Genomic DNA, 23803 nt, shown 5'->3' with positions numbered 1-23803 from the left:
TCGCCAGACGAAACCGCCATTATTTGCGTATAAAGGGAAAACTTGAGGGTTTCGTTCACGGCAGAAAACGCTTCCTTTTTTTCTCGTTGGGAAAACTCGTGCAGTCTACGTGCGAACCGGATGTTCTTCCCGGTGTGATTTATGAGTTCTCGAAAGACCTACCCGAACATTTTCGCTATTGCTACTCCGAGAATTCCGAAAGTTCACACTGCGAACACGCGATCTTGCATGCGCGATATTACTTTGATTGAGTTTGGGAAAAAATATTTATTTAATGCCCGTCTAAATGATTGCGAAAATTAATTGGATGACTTTTAAGTCAAAGATATAAAGCGCATGTATGCATCTAACAGTTATATAAAATTCAAAGCCAAGTATCTAAAAAATATTTAAAAAACATCTGATACCCAATGAATTAAATGATTTATAACACACATATATTCTCAATATATTCGCAGTTAAAAATAATTAAAGAGAACATTTATTTTTTCGCGTTGCAAAAAGCAATTTGTATCACAGTGTTTGAAACTCGTCAAATGTACATCGAGTCTCTCATGTCGGCAAACGACACGCAACATTCTGGCAGATTAAAATGTTAATTCATTTCGTATTGGTGCGTTATTTCAATCGTAAATCAAGATGAATGCTTCGATAACCTGCACACGATAAACTGCCGTGGAAAGTCGCGCCGACCTAGATCTGTCCCCAATGCTCGTAGACGTATCGTGTAATTATTGCGCTCTGAATGAAGTCATTAATAGTCATTACCTACGTCTAATACTGTAATTGATATATCGTTAACGGTCGACTATGGCTCGACCATACTGCTCTAATTGATCTTGATGAGCTCCGCGCAGCGAATAAAGATTACATGTTCAAGCACTGTCTCTAAACCACCGCATTCGTTAAAAATGCAGGAAAATGTTTATATAAGTTGCCACATAGTGGTCGTAAATATAAAACTGCTCGTTGCGTCATTGACGATAAAATGGATCGTTTGTCGTATGTTTGGTTGTCGTGTCTTTCCGTCGCGATGAAATATGCGTAACACAAGATTTATTAAACGCAACATAATATTGTATAATTCGAAAGAATTATGCAATGCGATAAGCTCAAACGAAAATTACGTTACAATTTCTTTCGTGTAATGATGAATTGTATTAAATAGGTACATTTCGTACATGTATTGTAAGTAGAAAAAAATATTATTATTGGAATTTTATATTGAAATATTATTTTGCCAAAACATTCAAATGTGTACATTAAATATATACGAAATAAATGAAATAGTGATTTTTTTTGGAAATATCATTTGAATCAAAAGAAAAAATAATTTAATAATTAAAAAATTATTATTATAACTACATATAAAGAGTTATTAAAAGCAAAAAATATTTTATTCTATAAAGCCAAAATTTGAACAGCATAAAATTATGTTGCACTATTTTATCGTCATTATTTAAAAAATGTAAAATATTAAAAAAAAGATCGCTTAGGTTTTAGTCACAATTCTCTCCTCCCTACGGTTCTGTATATTCATGTGAAGCTATCCATCAATGGCTGCGATGTACCTATCGTTACCCGACGTAATGACATTCCGTGTCTGGCCCCGAGCCACATTTTCCTCCACATAATCCTCCGAATCCCAGGACGAAATCCTTGCTTGTACATCCTACATTTAGATAGAGATAAAAAGCCTCCCGAGGATCTTGCAGATCCTTCCAGAAAAATCAACTAATGTATGAAACTTGATAGGAATATATCATTGTTTCATAGTTATTTGAAATTATTCCGATTATATGTTAACATATCACTTTATTCCAAACTCCTCGCATGATATTCTTTGTTTGTATTTATCAACTATTGACCATATTGTATTTGCTCAATTTCTAATTACTAATACTATCATATCACATAAAAATATAAATAAATAATTATACAAATAGAGCACAATTATTTATTTACAAGATTTCTATTATGCGGAATTATAATATTATGAAAACTAAATACACTATGATATAATTCTTATTTTAGGTAATTTTTGGATAAATTTTTATACACTTTATTCTCTCAATTATATTCGGTATTATATGGACTTTTCTCTGTAATTTTTCTCCGCAATTCCTATTTATATCGAAATGGCTTTTTGCGCTTTTTGTTACGTGCTTCCAATATTTAATAACTCGGTCACCGAGTATACAGGTAGCGTTCATTAGCCACGACGTGGAAAAAAGCACACCATTAAAAAATTCATAAGAGATATTTTGCATCACTGGATAACGCAGTTTGTTACAATCGTTGTTAGTTCCGAAACGCTGAATAATGTAATCCACAAAAAAATAGCGGCTTTTTTCCATCATTTTTCCATCTATCAGCCGTACTTTCCACTCTTTTAGGCAATTCCCTTTTTATTCGCGAATTATGAATTCTGAACAACATCGACGAGAAAGGCACCCGCCGCGCATTGTAAAGAGCTTAATTCCCAATTGATAAAATCCGCCAACGATCAGACTGTAAAATTCTGGCAAATAAGTACATTCCATACTAAAAGTTTCACGTGATTTCCATATTCTTTTTTATTACCCATGTGTTATTATCATTGAAAAATTGGTAAAATATTCCCAATCATTCTAACGTTATCTCTGAACCGATTTACGTCAATATAATCGGTAATTTAGGCACGCGTCTGAGATTATTATCATCTAAGCCACCGTTTGTGCCGCGTCTCGTGGAGAATGATCGAGATGCAAAGGCATCCTCGAGATGCGCGTCCCAAATGTTTCATTTTCGTCACGTGTCGGCGCCCGCGAAGAACGTCGTAGCTCCCGTCATAACAAAATTCCCTTCGCGGTGCATTTTCAGTTCTGACAGACGGGGGAGGGAGGGAGGGAGGTAGTAAAGCCGAAGCGAGTCTACTTCGCCGCGTAGTTGTCGTCGTCGTCGTCGTCGTCCTGACCCGAGGTTGAGTTAGATAGACACGTAGACAGGATACGGTGCCCGCCCCGAGAATCCTGGATCCCCGAGTCCTTTCAGAAACGTCGATCCGCATACTCTCTGCCAGCCTCGCGGTATATTTTCGCGGTCCAGCGAGCGAGTTATTCAATATGCTCAACCCCGAAAGCCCCGGAGCAATCTCCGCGCTCGCACGTAGCTACTCGCGCGTCTGTGTGGATGCGCGGTCGCCATTACGTGTGCGAAGGTATCCATGTATGCGTGTGTCGATGTATGTAAGAGCTACATATTACGAAGACGAGAGTGGAACGGGTAGGTTTTCCCGCTGGTGCTCCGCCCGGCGGTGGGTGCATTCTGTCACGTTTTGCGGTAGAACGTGGATAACGGAGATGGAAGTCGCAGAGGACATATAATCAATTATAAAATTGATACGTCGAGGAAATGAATCGAAAAGATAAACTCTATTTAAATGATGCATCCTCTCAAGGGTGTTATCTCGCTAAATATTATTTCAATTCTTTCCAATTGTTATCGCTTATTAATTTCACGTGGCAAATCTCGTTACACGTTCATAGAAGCGTGTGTTGCTATTAATTATACAAAACGCGCGAGAGTTTAACGCGTAAACGCGTAGAACGAGATATGTATACGCGCAGAAATCCTTGCGCAAACACAAACGTCCAAGGGAACTCGGAGCGCCGTAGCCTGTGTGAGAATCGAGGCTTCCTAAGGGGAGGTCGTCTACGGCCAGGCACGGGTGATCGAGGGGGATATATAACCACCTCCAACCCTCTGCGTTGCCGGCTTTTCGGGGGTGGCTTAGCTCGAGCGTGTTCCGACTCTCTCTCTCTCTCTCTCTCTCTTCTTCTCTCCCTCTTTCCTCTTTCGGCGTTGTGCCTTCGCCTCTGAAGTTATCAGATTTTGATAAAGTCTCCGGTGTATTACAGGCCCCGCGCTGTTTGCGTTTCCACGCAGATCTCGTCTGCGTTGCCTCCTCTCGTCGCTACATCCCTTCCTCCCCTTCCGGATTTGTTCTCTTCCATCAGGATTCGCGCGATGCCGGTTACTTCCTTCCTTTGTGAACGACTCGAGACCCCGATTGCGCTCTTTTCCTTTTTTTCACTCGAGTGACTATAAGCGGTGAAAAGAATGCTTACTTGCACAATATGCGCTCTTTTGTTTTGATGATATGTATATTATTTTATAGCAATGTCGCGAGAATCGCACGTTTTTATTTATTGTTATACTGTCAACTTGCATTATTTGCTCTTTCTAAAAATATTATCTTCTTGAAAATATTTTTTATTAAGAATGTTATAGAAAATTGTATGTGTAAGTGTATTAAGTTTATAAATTTTTTCTTGAAAGAGAAAAGAATAAAGATAAAGATTTATTCGTTCATTCTGAGAAAATATAAAAATTCATTCATTCATTCGCCAAGAGTATGCGTTTAGTTAAACACGTCGCCTCGAGGAAGCGCGGATATATTTTTGCATAAAACCTAAATCACAATGAAAAGACGACGACAGGATTTATGGTCACGTGAAGTCTCCCCGTATGCGAGATGCGCGTCCTTTCGAATCATTATTACATGCCTTCCGGTACCTTCTCTTCTTCAAGTCACGGTCAAGTGTCACTCAAGTGCAGCATCGCCGTTATCTTGATGACCTTAAACGAGAAAGGAATATGGAAGAAGAGACGCGGATATGTCATCGCGTTGCGCAATCTGCCACCGCGAAAAATGTCCTGCGGCCGCGAGTCTTCGGGAATGTCCACCCGCAGATGGACGACAGATGTCCGACGGAATTCCCGTTTCGGGAAGCGCCAGCGTGAGAAAATTGCAACACAGAGAGAATTTTTTTTTGCGAGAAAGAAAAATCATAATCCTCTCACACATGAGCGAAAGGTAGCATCGAGCACAGTCGTTTCGAGACTGTTCAATTTATCGTAGCCAAATACGACGTCGCCTCTGCATCAGAGATTGCTTTCACAAATCGATTTAGCCTTTGGATTTCCAACGGGGAACATTAAGATCGCCAAGTCTGTCTATTAGATTGTTGTCAGCTCAAATTGAATAGTATCGTGATATAATGCGAAATGTATTAAAGAATTAACTCGCGTCACTGTGCAAATTGTATTACGAAGTTGCTAATATGAAAAAAAATTATTTCATATACAATTAAATCGGCGTCATGGTTACGTTACGATCGGATCGATGACGATCCTCAGCCAAAAGCGTTCACCATCGAGACCGGATGAGAGCATTGGTCGGCGAGTTAACGACGATAATGACTAAAGAACAGTGTATATGCGATTTGCCAGGGAAGAAAGAGAGAGAAAACACCGCCAAAAAGCCGCATAGCAGGCAAAAAGCAGTAGAGACAAAGGCAATGATTAATTCCACGTTGGATGTCCAGGATCATTAGCGGCCAGACTGCCATGACACCTGCTCGCACGAGCCCTTCGTGATAGATTGCCAGGGCAGCGGCCGAGGCGAGGAGCGAGTCGCGGTCGGGATCGCGCGCGGCGGTTACTAATGATTCCGTATTTCGACATTCTGAGCGATATTCAGGAAGCAATGAAAAAGAACTCGGGTATTACTGCCACTCGCTTGGGGTGGCCGCGCAATTCGCGTGGCAGCTTTTTGTCAAGGGTTGTCAAGAGGTAACGTGATTGATAGCGGCTGGCAGGCAGCGCGCGCGGTGATGTAGAGTATATATCGCGATGCAGAAAACGAGAGCGCGCGAAAAACGGGATTTAATAAGAACACGGAATGTGTCGGTGTGTAATTAAGTGCTCGGGGAAAATCGCGATGTATACCCCGTCGTGCATGAAGCGAAGTAAGTGCAAGACTCGCGACGATATAATTAATTCAAAGAACAAGATATCTACATGTAAAGATTTGCGAATTTTTATCGTTACTTTTAATGAAACACGTGTTCTAGTTTAAAATGACTACTGATCTAATTAATTAAGTCGCTAGTAATTTGCTGCAACAGCCGCGACGACGCTCATATTTCGCTAATAAAGTCCGCCTGCGACGGACGTTTCCGACCGAGTCTGATGAATTCTCAAAGGAAGCAGTCCATCGACAAATAATTAGACGCGTTCGCGAGATGCGTCTCCTAGAAAGAAGATGAAATGGCAACGAGGCAAAAGGTACAAATAGGTAATTGACGTGCGCGGGCCAGCTGTCACTTGTTTCCGCCGGGATCACTTTTTGTTTCACGAGTGTGGTGCGGACCTGGCAAGCAAGCGCGCGGGTGCCTGTTTTCACGCCATCACCGTGGGGGTTCCCCCAAACGCGCGTTGGGAGAGAGGAGCACCTACGTGCCACGGAAACGTGTGTGCGGCCCGACGGGGAGTCAGCGGCGAAATATTAGGGCGAGATATTGGACCGCAAGCTACTAATTCGTACGATGATATCGATTCGTCCACGGAATCGTCCGGTGACGTGCATCCGGCAATCTCTCTCCCGTCCTACGCGTCGTCCTACGTCGCACCTATATCAACAATTTCGTGCGTCTGTACGATCAGAACCCGCGTCTCGGCGGTCGATCCTTTGTCCTTCTCTCGAAGAGGGAGATTGGCACCAGCGACACCCATGTATGCACGCGCGCAGACACACACACACACGTGACATTTACGAGCGAGATCTCATCACGCCCACTCACGTGACGTGGATCTATATTTGAGGAATACGATAATTCGACGGAAACACGAAAATAACATTACGCGAATAGAATCGTCGGATTCGCGATGGCCCGGAGGTCTCCGATGAAAAATTTTGTTTTCCATGAAATATTTGTTGTTCCATTCTATACGCCGTTAACCCGAACGCGAACGGGCGATCGATCGAAAACGCGGGCGCTGTAATTCTTGACGACTGATCGAAATTTCACACGCTCCCATGGATGATCGCGCAGCTATATAGCAAATAGTACGAACGAAAGCGAATTTCGAATTCAAACGAAACATTGTTATTTGCATTCAGGTGAATCGGAACCAGCCATTGTCTCTCGTTAGTACAATTCGATCAGCCTTGAACGTGTAACTGCGACATCATTCATCGAGAGTGCTCATTCACATTTTGGCTGGTAAAATAAATTCACTAGAATTACGATCGGGCAATATGCCCTGTAATAATACGAGAAAGCGTGAAATATTATCGCTTAAGAAAATTGAATAAACAACGCGAAATACATCTTACATCATGCGACAAACGCACGAATAAAAATGTGAAAGTTGACGAGTCGTTTCATACGCATGCATGAAACTGTTTAGATATATAGATAGATGGATATTGCCGTATTTATAAAACTTGATAGTACACTCATACAACGTTTAATCAAAGCCAGTATATTGTCCATGCGTCCCAAGTACCGATGAAAACAGCCGTTAAGTGTCCGACACCTCGAGACTCACCTACTAATAATCATCCTTCTATTTAACGAGTAATTGCAGACACGCGGAGGTTAGCTGGCACCAATCGTCATTTCATTAATATTCCGCTGACTCGGAGCGCCTCTTCAACGCTCGCTCCTTCGGGAACGAGTTTTCCACGTATGGAACGCGCGCATGGACAGAGAGAGAAGGATAGAAGGAGATGCCGCGCTGCAACTTCATCGATCCCCACCGGCCAAGTGTTATCGCGCGCTCCGGCCGCCGGTCCAGCTTTGTTTCGCTCTCGAACAAATGGTTGCCGGTTCACGGAGGGCGTGCACGCGGGGGCCCTCCGCGCGCGAGAGAGAGGCGATCATCGATCGTCACTGATCGTTAGCCGTAGAGACACAGTAATTGCCGCTCATTAGGGGGCTAAAGGAGCGTATTATGCGCGCTGAAAAGAAGGATCGCGCCGAGGCGAAGAACTCGCGAGGAAAGGGGGAGAAGCGAGAAGATGAAAGTGGCGTAGTCGAAGAAGCGCGAAAAGGAAAGAGAGAGAGAGAGAGAGAAAAAAAGAGAGAAAACGCGGTTTCCGTCAGGAGGGAGGGACCATTGAAGGCGTTGAAAGGAGTACTCGACGATCGTATGTGAAGGGGCTCATGAGGTAACCGATATCCCTCTCGCAACGCTTTGTTCCCGGGCCCGGGCAATGAAATATAGCGACGAGATGCCATCGTGAGCGCGATCCTTTCCCTCTCGCGGTTAATGCGCGATTGCGTGTCTCTCCCGACGTGTGAAGTTACGCTCACGCAGATGTTAAACATTACGAGCTCTGCTCGCGATGTTGAAATTTACACGCTCCTATTATAATTGTCGCACCAGGATCAAGCTTGCATTAAACATCTCGAAATAATCAATCAAAAATTAAGTTTAAATATGTTGAGAATATAAATGACGCGATTCGCGAGAGAGCGCAATCTACGCAAAAGATGAAATTGAGTCTGTCACCAGTGAAAAATTTCATCTCGCTGTCAGTCATCGCATATTTTACCGTCGGTTGTCGATCTAGGATATTTCAAGCGCTCGCGGCGCGAAACCGAGAATAAGAGTCCCAATCTCACGTTGACGGACGTCTATAATGTGATACATCATATCACGGTGATTACAATGCTCGCGATGCGCGTTCCCAGGAAGGTGCGCGAAGAGCCGACGTGACCTCGGCGCCAACCGATACGCTCAAACGAGCCTCGATCATCTGACACCGCTCATTATACTCGTTCCGTAACAACGCAAACCTGACGGATAATTAACGATATCGAGATACGTATCGACCTTTATCGCATCGAAATTTATCACCCGCACGGACTTTAGTCCATGTCCAAGATTGATCTCCGCGAGGTTGATTCGCGCTCGTTCTCCTCTTCCGGCGTCACCTGTTAGAGCCTTAATAATCTAATAAATGCATGCGAGAGCACGATGACGTTACGACGAGTGCGCGTATAAAACGTACAAATCGAATGCGCGAATCGATACGCGCCGGATGGAATTACAGATCAATTAGCGTCGTTGATGTAACCGGTGTAATCTCGCACTGTGCGGACTTTCAACGCTCACTCGTGAATATACCGGTCGTAATTTTAAGAGATATCTCTCGTGAGGTCGAAGAAAATAATTGCACGGATTAAACGTGACCGATAATTGACACTGATTGATTGCTTTATTCACTACGCCGAGCGTAATGATATTTTAACTGAATAAAATACTGATATATTATTAATGCGAGTGAATAGAATCTCTTAAATTACAAATATAAATCGAATCTTTTCATTCTCGGAGCAGGAAGATGTGAATTTCTATAGTTTGAGAAATATTAAATCGTTGAGCAATCGTTTCGGCAAGTGTGTCACACGTTCCCATGTTGATCTGCGTTCTAGCGTTCTATAAGATAAGGAACATTCGTTCTGTCACTGGAGGCACTCTCATACGTGGCTACTACCACCTGTGCGATATAGAATTCCACCGGCCCGTGATCAGGGTGTCCGATTACCTAGTTAGAACCAGGTACGTACCTACCTACGATGCCTTCCAAGGACTATCTCGTACTCGCGGAGAACCAACGACCCCGCTTCTCACTCTTTCCACGCAATCTATCTTTATCTCTCTTTCTCTCCACCGAACTGCCGTTCTTCCAACGAGGTTGCTCTTGCGCGAGAGTTCGGAGGGTGTATCGAATGTCCTACCATCCTGCGGTCCCGTCTACGGTGTCCGGCTACCCTACGCTCGTTTCACGGTTAATTAAGCGACTGACAATCTGACCACGAGACGGTTAGCGGCCAGGGAGGCCCCGCGATCTTCGAGAACTCGTAAACAGAAGGAATTCCTCGAGCATGAATGAAGCCACGACAAGACGAGCGCGACGAACAGTGCGGGGGGAGGGAGGGAGGCGGTTTTTGGGGTAGAAGAAACGAAAGAAAAAAGGAGATTGACAGGAGATATCGATCGTCCTGATCGTCGGGCCACCTTTGGGAAGAACGCACCATCGGATCGACGACCGATATTTTTCGATGTTCTCCGACAAACTGTGGATTGGGAGCCGGGAATTGCGTCCGTCTTCGTATAGGATCGCCACTTTTTAAGCCGATTCAAAGAGTCATTGTATGAGCCACATAAAATGGATCGCTTTCACGAAAGTACTTTTAGAGAGGAGGGCAAAGGCACGAGATAATTTCGCGTCTACCAACATGATACATGCTTCAAATTTTCGACTAAATTTCAATAGAAATATTTAAACGTTATATGAATGATTTCTAATTGCAATTAATTTAATTATAATGTATAATCAATCGTAATTAATTACTGTAAATTTAAATTAAAATATGTTACAGCCAGAGTCTTTTTTTTACTGTATCGCAAGTTTTGTTGCAACTTTATCCACTTGATGCTAAAAATAAAACGTCTCGCAATTACAGAACATTCGACGAGTACTACGAAAGATCGATAAAACTGTCGGTGAGTCGCGATCTATTCACTTAGAAGACACGTCCGATGACTTTATAGATTCATCCAAGTGGATCGGAGGAGAAACGAGAGTATACTTACCCCGAACGACGGTGTATCGAAGATATCGTCTCTCGTTTCGTGCGCTCACGGCGGGTAGTTATACCAGGAAAAAGGCTCCGATATATACCTGCTAACAAACGACCAGCAGATGATTTAGCACATATTCCACGGAGAGCGCTCGATCGTCTTTTACATGTACCGGTACCCCGACCAGTATGATTGTTTTATAATTAAGCCGTTATACCAGGCAAGGCGCGCGGGAGACAGTGGTGATTAATTGTTTTCGAATTGAAAACCTATAAGACGCGGTGGCGTCTTAATTTCATCGTATCCGTGCAAAGTCGTGCCCGTGATTCTGACGAGAGAGAGAGAGAGAGAGAGAGAGAGAGAGAGACCTGAACTCGGTTTAAAAATAAATTAAAACTCGCCAGAACGATCCGGTCGTAATCGAATCCCGTATGACAGCCTAATCATCTCTTAGCGACGACCAAAAAAATGGCCGGTTTCTTAATACTAGACCAACGAATCGCTTTGTTCATTTCTACATTATATACATATATAATCTGCTTATAATATTAGATGCATAAAAAGATAAGTTACGTAAAAAAAAATAGATACGCGCGAATTAGAAATGAACGTCATCGATATCTAATCGCGAATCGTCATGAAAATGGGGAGAAGGCTCCTTTGCAGGATCCCCTTTCTCCTTCGGCCGACGACATGCGTCGAAAATTCGGCGTGTCTCGAAAGCGCGCGCCGCATTTAACGGGGCAAATAGACGGCGCTGCGCGGCAAAAGGGTGCCGACTGAAAGGCAAACAGTTTAGCTGGAAACAATTGACTGCAGATTGAAGAGAGAGCGTACGCCCTCGGCAGGGGGGGGAGAGGCGGGGGAGAGGTGGGCGAGAGACATCTGACGATCGATGCACGCGTCGCTGCCACGAGAGAGCGAAGTTACATCTGTCCGCCGATGAAAATAGATTTTGAGAGCCGTGCCCGGGCTCCGCGGGCGAGGGGGACGAGGGGGGCGGAAGGACGAGGGGGAGCGTCGCGGAAGAGGGAACGGGAATGAGGGATGGAGGGAGACGGAGGGGGAGTTGGCGTTGTTAAAACACTCGTTTCCAGACCAGGAATTCGTGTTTCTCGTCACAATGCCGGCGCTTTGATCGAACGCGCGCACCGAAGGCAACGCGTTTGTTTTTTAACGTTCGCGAATTGAAAAAACTTATCAACGATGTAATGCGTCCGCTCGGCTGCCCGGGGAGGAAACGCAGCGCGCCGTAACGGTTCGTGGCGAACGCTTCGTACAAAACCGCGCATATTTATTAACAGAGAGAGAGAGAGAGCGAGAGAGACTCCCCTCCGCTGTTGGTACTTTGTGTTTTCCAAATGACGACCGCTCGTTTGGAAAATATTGTACGACACTGAAGCGTAGTTACTACTTTTTTCTCCTTCGTGGAAATTGTTGATTTTAATTGTTGGTCCTTTATATATCGCCTGTTACGACTCCCGCACGTTTATAAAATCTCTAAATGACTTTAAATAATTTGATGCAAGAGATCTCTCTTTAAAATATAAAGATAATAAATAGTTTTTAAATTTACGTTATAACATCTAGAGATATGTATTTGCTTTCGTTACCTGAAACGAGAATTCGAAGCAATTTGTCTAACAAGCGTAAGCATCCCGTAGAGATAGCAAACGAAGATGGCAAGATGGCGAAAATTTCACTGGCAACGCGACCGAAGGGTGTCCCCGATGTTTTGTCTCGTCAGACCCTTTTAGCGTCACTTAAAACAAAACACTATATCGATTTGACCGTTTCGCCGACCCCCTCGGCCGGCAAACTGTAAGTGCGCCCGCGGGGATGCTCGATGCGGGGGCCAAGACGAGAGTAACACTCGATTCCACGGTGGTCCTCGAAGAGAGAGCGCTTTGTTTTTTCCCGTCTACTACATATCTCGCCCTCGTCCCGCCTTGGGTATCCCTCCCGTTCGGATGTGCGCCAAAAATGACGTATCAACTCCGAACCTGCCGGCACTCGACGTGACGTAACTCGTGGCACTTGTTCCCCGAACGCGATTGAAGAATTTCCGCGAGAAATTGCATCTCCGCGAGACGTGACGGATAACGCCCGAAGAAACTTCCAAAGATAAATTCGAGACTGTGTTTTCTCTATCACGGCGAGAAAGAAATTACTCTGGTAATACTCCGGTAATGCAGTAGTAACGACACAGCATGTTGTTTCGCATAATGCGATTCTTTTTTTCTCTCTCTCAAGCATACAATTATATGCATATTAACATTGGCATTGTTGTAATTACATTTCTGCGAATGGAAATTAATTTACACCACCATGCGTGTTATCCGAGAATAAATATATTCGGGCGTGCAGTGAAACGAGCACGAGTTACGAAATAGTGAATTAACAGCTCGTGCATTAAATGATACGTCCTCGACAACAACATAATACGTCTTCATTAAGAGCCGATCGTTCAGCTCGCGTGCATAAAAGAGTTCCGAGAGGAGGTGGTTACAACCAGGACGACTTTTTCCGTCGGTCGACGGCGTCTTTCCCTCCCCCTCCTGCCGCGCTATCCCACCCCCTCGTCGACCGCGCTATCAATCCAGCAAGAAAATTGAATGTCGGCGTCGATTCCTCATTCGATTTTTTTCCCTCCTTTTTTCGCTCGACCACCGGTACTATTATAAAGTATAATGCGGGGTCTGTGAGTGGTGGTGTTTCCCAGATTATCGTCGTCTGCGATACCCTACGCCTCGCGTGTCAATTAGCCACGGTATATGAGGTTACAAAGTATGCCGGGTCTTTGCACCATGCACACCGGCCAGCCTCGAGCCGAGCCATAAGAGCCACGAGATCGTTTCCGATCGTTAGGCAAAGCCACCAGCTGATCCCCGTACAGGGACGGATATATATTTAAAAGTCTTTTCGACTCGCGTCTACATCTTTGAATCCTTACTTTCGACAATTTATAATTCTCGAGATGCTCCAGAATATTAAAAAAAATTAAAATTAATTCAGAAAAATTGTTTCACCTAACTTCAAATAAGTCAAAAGCCTTTTCAATCTGTCTTAATGCGATCGGAATGGCGACGCGCTGCGTATTTACGTTCACTCTACATGTATAATAATAAGAAAAGAATTTTTGACGCAAGAGCAAAGCGCTCATGGCGCGAACATTCCACCTCTGTTCGCTAGAGAGAGCTTTCATCTCCTCGGAGCTCTCACCGGCCCGAGCACAAGAGGCAGTAAATCTCGTAGATCAAGCTCCTCTTTTTTCCATCACCGGCTACCTCAATCCGTAGCAGTGATTGCATGACGCATAAATTACTTAACTACGTGCGTACCCGATTACCGGTTACATGCTCGCGAGGAGGCAACGCTTTTATACAGTTTTAGAGCCGCGGCAGCGTCCCGTCCCGTCCCGTCCCGTCCCACCTCGCCGTCGAGGCGATTAATCCTCTCGTCATTCATCTTGCTTGCCTCTACAAAAACAAAGCGCCCGACGCCGCGCCGTGATGTACACCGTAGCTGCAGTAATGGTCTTGGAAAATCCAGCATCGATCTGAAGTGAAGCAATCAGCTGCTCTTTAAGGCACCTAATTCGCTCATCGCGACGTCGCGCTCGCTCGTTCGCCGCGGGCTGTCGAGAGTAACGTGTGAAAGTTAGGTAGCTATAATCATCCGGACGATCAATGTCTTAATAACACCCGTCGAGTTTTCATTCGCTCCAAAGTACACATCTCACGCGGACAACAACGGTTAATCATTCTCGTGCGTCATTCACAATGTCACCACTCGTAAGTTTGGCTTGCACCAGCTAGGACGGTGCAATCACAATCGCATCGTGAATTGGAAATTGAAGAATGCGTTTCGTATTTTTTCTAGAGAGAGAGAGTTTCAATTCTATCCACGCGATAAATTCATGAATGCATCTCCAATGACAATAGAGTCAATTTGTTATAAATTACGAATTAATACGAATCCATCAAAAATACATCGCGAGACTAAGTACGAAACCGGTTCTGTGTAAGGCTTTCTGTCGCTCTAAATGATGTCTGTTTTAAGAACACATCGCATCCCGAGGGGTATCGCTTTCAATGCATCGCGTCGGAAACGCGTAACTTCTACCGCTGTGGTCCCGGCATCGCCTCTATGGTAGCGTTCTTAAAAGGCAGTAAATCATCCGCTTTCGCCTTCCTTTTTATCCGCCACCGAGCCCACTGATTGTGCCATACATAAAATTACGATAAATTCAGCGGGTTTCTCGTACTGTCGTGACCCGCGGCGGTCAATTGTCTCGAGATGCTAATAATACCTGCGGCATCTCGGTGGGTGGTGCCACTGATTGTCAACTGATAGCATCGGATATCTCCGCGCCTTATGTTAGGAGGGGCAGAATTCTTTGCTTATTTATGAATTGATCCAGTGGTATCGCTTGAAAATTTATACTTTTGTTTAATATTTTTAAACGCCCACGTGTTACGAGAAAATACAATTTTTATTTAGTGAAAATATATATTTATTTATTGTTGATTCATAAGTTTCTTTTTAATTTCAAATAACGTATTGTTCAATAATGCCAAATCTTGCACGTTGTATTTTGGCAAAAATAGAAAGATATATATTTCAAGATTAAATTTTAGCGCTAATCTGTCTTGATTTATTTTAATCTCTATGAAATATTATAATTTTTTAGTTCTTTTCTAATATTCTATATTTGAACACATTTTCACAGATAGCAATACACGAAATAATTCAAGTTTATAATTATTGCATGTATTGAACATTATTGCTTGTGTCTTTCAAAAAGACGTTTAATAAAATAATTAATAAAATAATTATATAATTTTCGGAAAAAATGGTTGTTCTGTTTTATATGTATAGATAAAATTATGAAAATATTAGATACGTAAATGTAGCAATAAATGTAACATTCAATTGAATATTGCCGTGCAATAAAATAAAATATTTGGATCGTTAGAGCACTTTATAATTGTGAATTTATCGTTACTTCAGCGCCTTATAAATACTCAGAAATATGTATATTCAAGGCTACTACGAGACGGATAATCGTTACTAATGGCAAACTGGTTTAAAATCTAGTTACGCATACACAAGATAGTAATCAGTAAGCTGTAACCTGTTCAAAAGATCGGGAAGTATAACATCGAGTTGAGTAGTGGCATATCCTGCTCTCTTTTATTAGAAAAATAGTTTGATTAATGTCCTCTGACTGTCATGGATACCTTTAAACGGCAATCAGAAATTGCGATACTTAATCTGAATTCCTAACGATTCTAGATTATTAACTGTGGAAGCGTGCGTGCGCTTTTTATTGCGCAAAGAATCGCGCTTGATAATTATCATACATTAGATATTACACGAATCATTCCGCGCGGAATGAGTTATAACGATAGTCGACATAATTTCGCGTAATACCAGATTTCGTTAATAAATAAGCGCGATTAATATATTTCTGTTTCCACAAATTGTTAATTCCAGACCCCCAGCGACACTCAAACATGTATAATTTACGTGTCGATTGTATTAAATTTTTAACGACATACAGTAATGTCATCGATAACGTGCCGCTAAATGTGCAATATGTATACCTGACAGATTATGTAATATCACGTATTAATTTACTGATAGCCTTACGTACTAATCTTTTTCTGATATCTTGTGGTTTCACTCGGATTAACGCGCATTGATCACATTCGTATCGAAATGCGAGTCGACCGACGATTACAGCAAATATGTATTATATTTTCCATGCATAAGCAGTTGAAGGATAAAATCGATACACCGATAATCCATCGCGTGTAATTTCTGAGGTAATTTCGATAAACGAGAGGGAGGGAGATCGATCAACCGGGAGGGAATCACGCAACGGGCTACTGTCTATCGACTCGAAATTTGTCAAAAGAACACGTCATTAAAGGTCGACGCGCGATGATGCCGAGTTACCCTGTCCATATAGAGGGTGGCGCGCGTCGTTAATGCCGCGCGATGCTGTTTTGACGGTGCGCAACAAAAGCCGAGAGCCCAGGGCCCGCGTTCAAATAAATGACCGTGGATCCAAGAACAAATGACAGTGGCCGTCCGACGTGAACGCGCGGTCCTTTTGTGAACGTGCCTCATTACTGGCCGTCCGAAATTTTTCACATCCGCGCCGTCCTGACGGCGGCGAGTTACGGAAGAATTAATCGTTACTCGCGCATTCTCTTTCATACGCACACGCACACGCACGCACACATACGCGCGTGCACGGTGGCGTCAGGTTTCCTTCGCGACACCAGGTGTCTCGCTAAAAATTGGATGGCGCACTCGAGGCGCATTACGTGGCGCGAAACCGGAAATACGGTAATCTCTCGATAGCTAGATCGACGAGAAACGCATGTGAGAAATGCATGTTGAACATCTTAGCACTTCATCAAATTAAAGAGAGCTTATTCAACGGGGCCATATGTTGACGCGAGGTCGGGACGCATGAAACGTCGCAAATGTGCCATGACGAATACGTTGTTCGCGAGTCTCCCAAGAGGAGTTGTAATTCTGCAGACACTTTCTCAAACTCTCCACACTTTCGTTTAATATCAATTTTCAATTATGTATAGTACGGATAAAACGTTAAGTCGCGCGAGTCACTCTACCGCGTATTTATTTATTTATCAAACGAAAGGCTCGACGAGCGGATCGCAGTCACGATCAGGTAATAATCGAAATTGATTTCTCCGGACTTTTCATCCTCGTTCGCGAGAGACGCGCTCTCCTCGCACCTTCGCAAACAAACCGAATCACAGACGAGCCGAGAAATCTCAAGCCCGGGGTGTCGCGACTCTCTTGGACGTAGACGCGACGAGATGGAGCACACGCGCCGCGCGCTCGCAAGGCAAATAAGCGTCAAATGAAGCGCGTTTAAAGATCAAACGAGCGAGCAAACACGAAGCAAGTGTCGCGGGGCGTCACAACGTGTCCCCGTTGTAAAAACAACGTCGCTACCGCGTGTAATGCCGCGCGCTTTGCCTACGGGATTACCATTTGCACTAATCCAGCCTCGCGCCGCGGCTGAAGCATCAACGAATACAAATATAACTGAAAATCTAGAGGGCATCGCGCGGGGGTAAGACCCATGTGATCGGGTAAGAGGATAGTTGTAAGCTTTAAGCGCCCCGAAGGGGAGAACTCGTCGCATGAACGCGACTCGGACTAATAAAAAACGTTTGTTGGCGAGGGCAACGTTAATTGCTAAACACACGTGGAGACAAGTATATAAACAGAGATGTTAGTGAATAGAATGTAAATATGTAGACAAAATGTGTTTGGATTTAACGTGGATGATTTTCGAAAGGCTGCTCGAGGAAATGTGATCTCCCCCTCCCTCTCTACTACTAGAAATTAGAAACTCTAATCCCAACTGAATATTTTACATAATTATAAAAATATCGCAATCTTAAATATCTGGTCTCGAAAGCTTGTTTTGATCCGCGCATGTTTTCTCTCTCGATGGTATATCTTATAAGAACGCATGCATTCTCAGCAACCCCTCGCTTGTCGGTGAGATGCAGATTAACTTACGTGAGTGCTAATTGCCGAGAGATATTGTAATCCAGTGCACTTTAAATATATTAACGGTAACACCGGCTGAAAGTTATTCCGTATCGAATCGGGGCTCGGCCCACATGATTAATGTTAATCGTATGCCAATCAGGGGGCCGATGATCGACGCGGTTGCCGGTGCATTAGTGCCAACTCATCAAACAAAGATGGCCGACGACGTGGCGTCGAGTGCCATATTTGTAAAACAAAGAGTGTTAGATGCAGACACCGTGCGACTCGCGCGCATTTACATAAATATGTGCGGTTTCTGTAGATTCATCCATCGCAGTCTCTCGCGGAGGAAGGGCTGGGGGAGGGGGAGGGGGAGGGGAAGGATTGGTCCTACGCCACGTGATTAAGTTGTCACGAAACATTGTAGTCACGTCCCGAGCTATTTATTAACCGGATAAGAATCGGCCGCGCGGCGAATCGTGCTCTTCGATTTCGATTCGTAGTGACGACGTGATTCTTCCGCCGTCAAGGTGAGACGGCGAGGTTACCACCCCTGGTTCTCGAGCAATATATCCCGATACCTTCAACGATACGCATCGAGAACGCGTATAAATTAGCCTGCGCGGGTCGAAATAGAATTCACTCCCGACCTGCCTTAACCGTAGTCGAGAGTAACTATATACACATGTTAAAAGTTTATAATCAGCAAACGCGCGTTAATCATTTTTACTTCGATATATATTTTCATCGCTTTCGATCATTTACATTATGAACGGTACAAGTGACGCATTTCACGTAATGCAATGCTGATGAAATCATAATTCCATCCACTTCGTCAGAATTTCCGGTCGGGATATCGTAGAGCGTCCGGGGTCTTCCGCAAAACACCAACCCTCGTGGAAAAAAAAACAATTGGAACACACTGTCCCGGTGGACAGTTGACAAACGAGACGGGGAAGCACGGAGGGGAAGGGCGGAGGATGATCTCTCTCGGTCCCCTTCTTTCCTCATTCCAACGTCCCCGCTACGGCGATAAACAATAAGCCCGCCGGTGGCTCGCCAGGAATGATAATTTAAACGATGACTCTCGGCTTCTTCGCATTCAATTACTAAATAATTGACGAAGAGGGTGGCAAACATCGGGGAGGCGAGAGGCGAGAGGAGGAAGGGACCGCTGCGATTCTCGGAGAAGAGATCGGCGGTTTCTTTCTACGGACCTCCCTCCTCCTTCGCCACCCTCGGCCATTTCGCAGCCGAGGTGACGAGCGTGACTTATCTCCAGCAAATTATAATCCAATTTGCGATTATCGTCGTGCCATCGTGCTCGTAGTTGCCTTTGGGGCCTCTGCCCCCAGGACCCAGGTGAAATGCGGAGGAAGGCGGGGGGGAGGGAGAGGACGGGGGGGAACCTGACCTCCGGCTGGTTAGTAAAGCATAATTAACCGCATGGCCGCGAGAGAGTCGACCCACGTTGCCACCTTTCCATCGCGGACAGGAAAACGCGCGTAAGAGAACGGCCAATTGCTCTCGCACACAATCTTTCGCGAATCCTAATTATTATATACGTCGCACCGCGGATGACGCATATAAATCTTCGCGCTATCCGGAGGTGGCATATTAGGCGACATGCCTCGACCGCTAATGGCCCAGCTATAAGACGGCGATGATGACTGTAATCAAATTTAATAAAGTACTGTATCGAATACCGAGGAAGACAAGGCACTGCTCGATGGCAGCGTGAGATTGCGATTGGCTGTAATGGTATATCCGGGAACGCAACGCGTCGGAAGGACTTCTAAAGGAAGAACGAACTGGCCGACTGTGGGAGCATAATGTTACGCTGTTAGGCGTATCTGTTACCGGATATGTCAGCGAACAATATCATAACGGGAACTGGAGAGCGCGACGAGATTGATCGATAATATTATATGTATATGTCTATCTTTCTTATCACACTCATTTATCTCATTTTTATATTTCATCGTACATCAATTCTGGCACGGAGCTTGTTCTCTAAATACAAATATTACATACGCCGCGTGTCCAGCTCGAATGATCGTACATAATCGACACTACCAGGCAACGTGATAAATTACACGGTTGCAGACATTTCCTCATCGTTCCACGTATTAAACGTCTCGATACTTCTTTTCGATTACGCGAGGCCAGAATATACGCGGAATTCCGCGCGGAATTGCGAATGATACGCGACATCAAAGCGAAAAGTTACGCGATGTAACCAGCGGCAAATGACAGTTGACTTCAGCTGAGTATTTCCTGCTTCTCATCGCGAGAGATCGCCGGACAACGCGTTTTCTTGGCGGTGAAATCCGCCGAACGATGACAGCCCTCGAAGGATCGAGCTAAAATCAGTTTCACAAGGAAATACTCCGTTCCGTGTATGCAAGTTCCGTGAGAAGAGAGCGTATTCTTTTACGAGAGACTGTTAAAAATGATCTTTGACTCAAAACTTGCATTTAAATAAAATAAAAGACTCGATGTATCTCACGTGTGTAAAAAGTGGCTCAAATACCGAATCCATATAAAATATCCATAATTTGCGATATGCAAATTTTTAACTATCCAACTTTTGCGCCGCGATGATTTTTTACATCATACGTTTGACATTTAACGAGGACCCAACAATCACCGTTACCGTCGCCCTGTCGTTTTCGCGAATGGGGCTGCACGCCTGTTAAGATTCGAAACCACCGAAGAAACCGCCATCTCATTCATTCTCTTTCAAGGTGCGCATGGAACGAACGATGGAAAGGAGAACGGGCGAGAAACACGCTTCTCTTGGGACCCACGTTTCGTTACACGATCATTATAACTCTTCCAAACGGGGCGCTTCTTCTCACATGTGCCCCGAATTATTGAGGGATCATTATCGTGCAAAGAGAAGGTCATTATACGGATAACTTTTTTATCACTGACCCTTCCGATGAATGTAGAATTAATCTCTCCAAATGCACAAACCTCCATTTAACTGGAACTTTAACGTTTTTAATAAAAGAAAGAAATTCATTTGTCATATTTAATAAATATTCAATAAATATTAAAAATAGTAATTTACAAAACAATTAATATGTGAATTTATGTAAATTAATTGATATATTTATTTATTTATTTTATTAATAAAATAGTAAAATATTTTCTCTCTCTTTATAAAACAATATTTATAATACATTTGCCATCCTGAACAATGCTCTGGAATTTTGATGCTTTCCGAGAAAACGGCGCGCCAAAGTAGTTTCGTACATTCTGCGATGCACGTTTCACATATTCTTGAATAGCGTCCATCCCTTTAAGCACACGCGGACAAGGGACAGTATACTGGCCATTAAGTGGCCGACTGGCGAGTCCGGACTGCGGCTTCGACAAAAAGGGCCACTTCCGAAGGCTGCAACGTCACATCCGCCACCGAAAATAGCCGCGAGCCTTTAATTTGCGGAGAAAAGCGAGCTTTTTACCGGCAAAGATCCGAGATCGCGATATAAGCCCTCTTGTGTACCTCTCGTGCTTGGTCGCAGAACAAAAATACAGTAGCTCGTGCTACACCACCGAAAATTGCATCGTGTTCGCGTTTGTACTTTGCCTTTACTCCCTCTCGCAGGTCGTTATTCGACGTAATTGGAAGACCCGGAACAATAACATATTAAACCAAGCGGCACAAATTTTACAGACAATTGAAAAAGATTATAATAAGATTTGATATTTTTCTCCGGTATTCAAACTTGTCTCTTGATGTTCTAAATAATTATTCGATCACTCGTTGAACATTTTTTATCAATTATAAAGAAAAAAAAAGAGAGAGGAAACACTATTTTTAAGAATTTAATGTTACTTGTACTTTTAGTTGTGAAAGAAAAATTCAAGTTTTGCACTTAATAGCAATCAATTTTTATTACATGATTCAAAATTGCCACAAACTTTTCAACCTTTTACGTTCTATAATAATCGCATCGCAATTACGTTAATTCCATTATAACTTGTGCTTCATTTATTAAATATCGATATTCATTCAATCAGAAGCTAACTGTACTCTGTCGATATTTAAACATACCGTCATATATTATCGTTTAATTCTCCAAGTCTCCATACGACAAATTAGAGAATCGCACGAGTGCACGTATTACCGTTGGAAACCTCATTACATACGGTATACTTTTCACAGGATTTACCTCACCGTGTCACGGTAAGCCTCGCTTGCACGATCCGCGCTCACCGTGGAAGTTTCCGTCTTTCCGCGTCGTTACGTTGACGTGTTCGCATTTCGCGACGTAACATCAATAGAGACTGTATAATAACGCGTAATAAAATGCGATAAACACGATTACATCAAGTCGCGCATCTATATATTATTATATATCGGATATAATATATGTATGAGTATTCACGTGTTTGTAAATATAAATATATATACGATCGGAATAAAAATTATTAATGAACATTTTTAACAGCCGTGGCGCTTATCATTCGTTCTCGAAATACGCTGTTGCAAAAACTCCTCGTTATCAAATTTCGCGTGGCGTAATCCCTTGCGCACCTTAATCGCGAATTGTGCGTCGCGATTCGCCGCGCTCAACCGAACGTGCAAAAGAATATCGGCGCTTTAGCGAAGGTGTCCAGCAACGCGACGGCTTTAAGACTACCAGCAACACGAGCGCGCGTAATAAATTGCTCGATACCGGCCGTGTCTGGCGGGAAGAAAAAGTCTCCATTAATCGATCAACAGGATCGTTCGAAACCGGTTCTCCGTAGTTTTGTCGAATCGACATTTTCCTACAAAGCCGAGAGCACCTAAATAGAAATGCTCGCCACACCTGACCATCATCGTCGCCGTCAGACTTTGTAGATCAACAGATTCGGCACGACGAAGTATGTTCGGCTCCAAGTTGTAAGACTTAAACGACAGTGAATGGCATATATGGAGAAAATAAATCGATTATTTTATTTTGATTTTAAAAACAGAGAAGGAGAATTTTTTGGAACATCTACTTTATCGTTGAAATAAAAATTCCAAGCCAAATTTGAAGTTGTAAAACTCAAAAATTAATGCGGTTAATATATCTCTAGCAGAATTTTTAAATTATTATTTATGTGTATGCACTTTTAGTATTCAATTCAGAATAAAAAACAAAATTCTCTACACATAAATAGAAAAATGACTCAATAATAAAAATTAAGTATAATTGCTTTATATGGACCCCGACGTTTGCGCTCTACTGGAAGAAATTTATCTCATCGTCGGCGGAAGGGAAAGGAATAAAAAGACAGCGCGCATAACATATTTCATAATTTTATTCTGGCTTTACGCGAAAGTCGCGCGGTTAATTTTGCGTGCATTTGGAGGGGGGACGCGTAGGTGCGTTAGACACGCGTGTCCGCACACGCATGGCCACCGTTCTAATTACACCGGAAATGGAAAAATAACAAATGTTCCAACGATATCGAACCGTCCTGTCTCGTCGTCGTACAAAGAATCGCGCGCACGATCGATTACGTAATGATCGACGCAAATGACCGAGAGAGCGAGCGATATTCGTTGCGTATAAATGCACAGGAATCCTACGATGATGTCATCATCCCGCCATTACGCGGCTCTCTACCCTTGAAATTAATCGCCTTCGAATCCTTTCTCACGTGGCTGCACAAAAATTCGAGCCGACGTTTGCCTGTTTGCTGTCGCAACCACCGTTAATTAGCGCTCCGCGAATTATTACGCTCGATGCATTGAAACGTTACGTGAATATAATTGTGAGAATGCAACAATGTTGCCACGATTCTGTACGTATCGTTAGGATCTTACAGAGAGTAAAAAATAATCTCG

At 43.5% G+C, this 23803-nt stretch overlaps 2 protein-coding genes across 6 annotated transcripts in view; one reads left to right on the top strand and one right to left on the bottom strand.

Annotated features, from left to right (window-relative positions):
• Window positions 1–23803, bottom strand: part of LOC145976746 (uncharacterized) — a 166937-nt gene that overhangs the window by 76959 nt on the left and 66175 nt on the right. The window contains exons 4-5 of one of the 2 annotated variants that reach the window (XM_083108096.1): window positions 10435–10525; window positions 3814–4083 (exon numbers count right to left, since the gene is read on the bottom strand). In XM_083108096.1, the coding sequence (XP_082964222.1) occupies window positions 3894–4083; window positions 10435–10525 (281 nt within the window). In that variant the 3' untranslated portion in view covers window positions 3814–3893. Of the gene's footprint in view, window positions 1–3813; window positions 4084–10434; window positions 10526–23803 lie in introns of those variants that run through there. The other variant, XM_083108095.1, reaches the window with a different exon arrangement.
• Window positions 1–23803, top strand: part of Optix (optix) — a 45911-nt gene that overhangs the window by 3199 nt on the left and 18909 nt on the right. The window lies entirely within an intron of this gene.

Source organism: Camponotus vicinus, unplaced genomic scaffold (assembly GCF_025532165.1).
Source record: "Camponotus vicinus isolate PSW18456_S1 unplaced genomic scaffold, iyCamVici1.0 SCAF_9, whole genome shotgun sequence".
NCBI classification, from domain to species: domain Eukaryota; kingdom Metazoa; phylum Arthropoda; class Insecta; order Hymenoptera; family Formicidae; genus Camponotus; species Camponotus vicinus.
The sequence above is the reverse complement of the archived record's forward strand: the minus strand, read 5'-3'. Positions and strand labels throughout refer to the sequence as shown.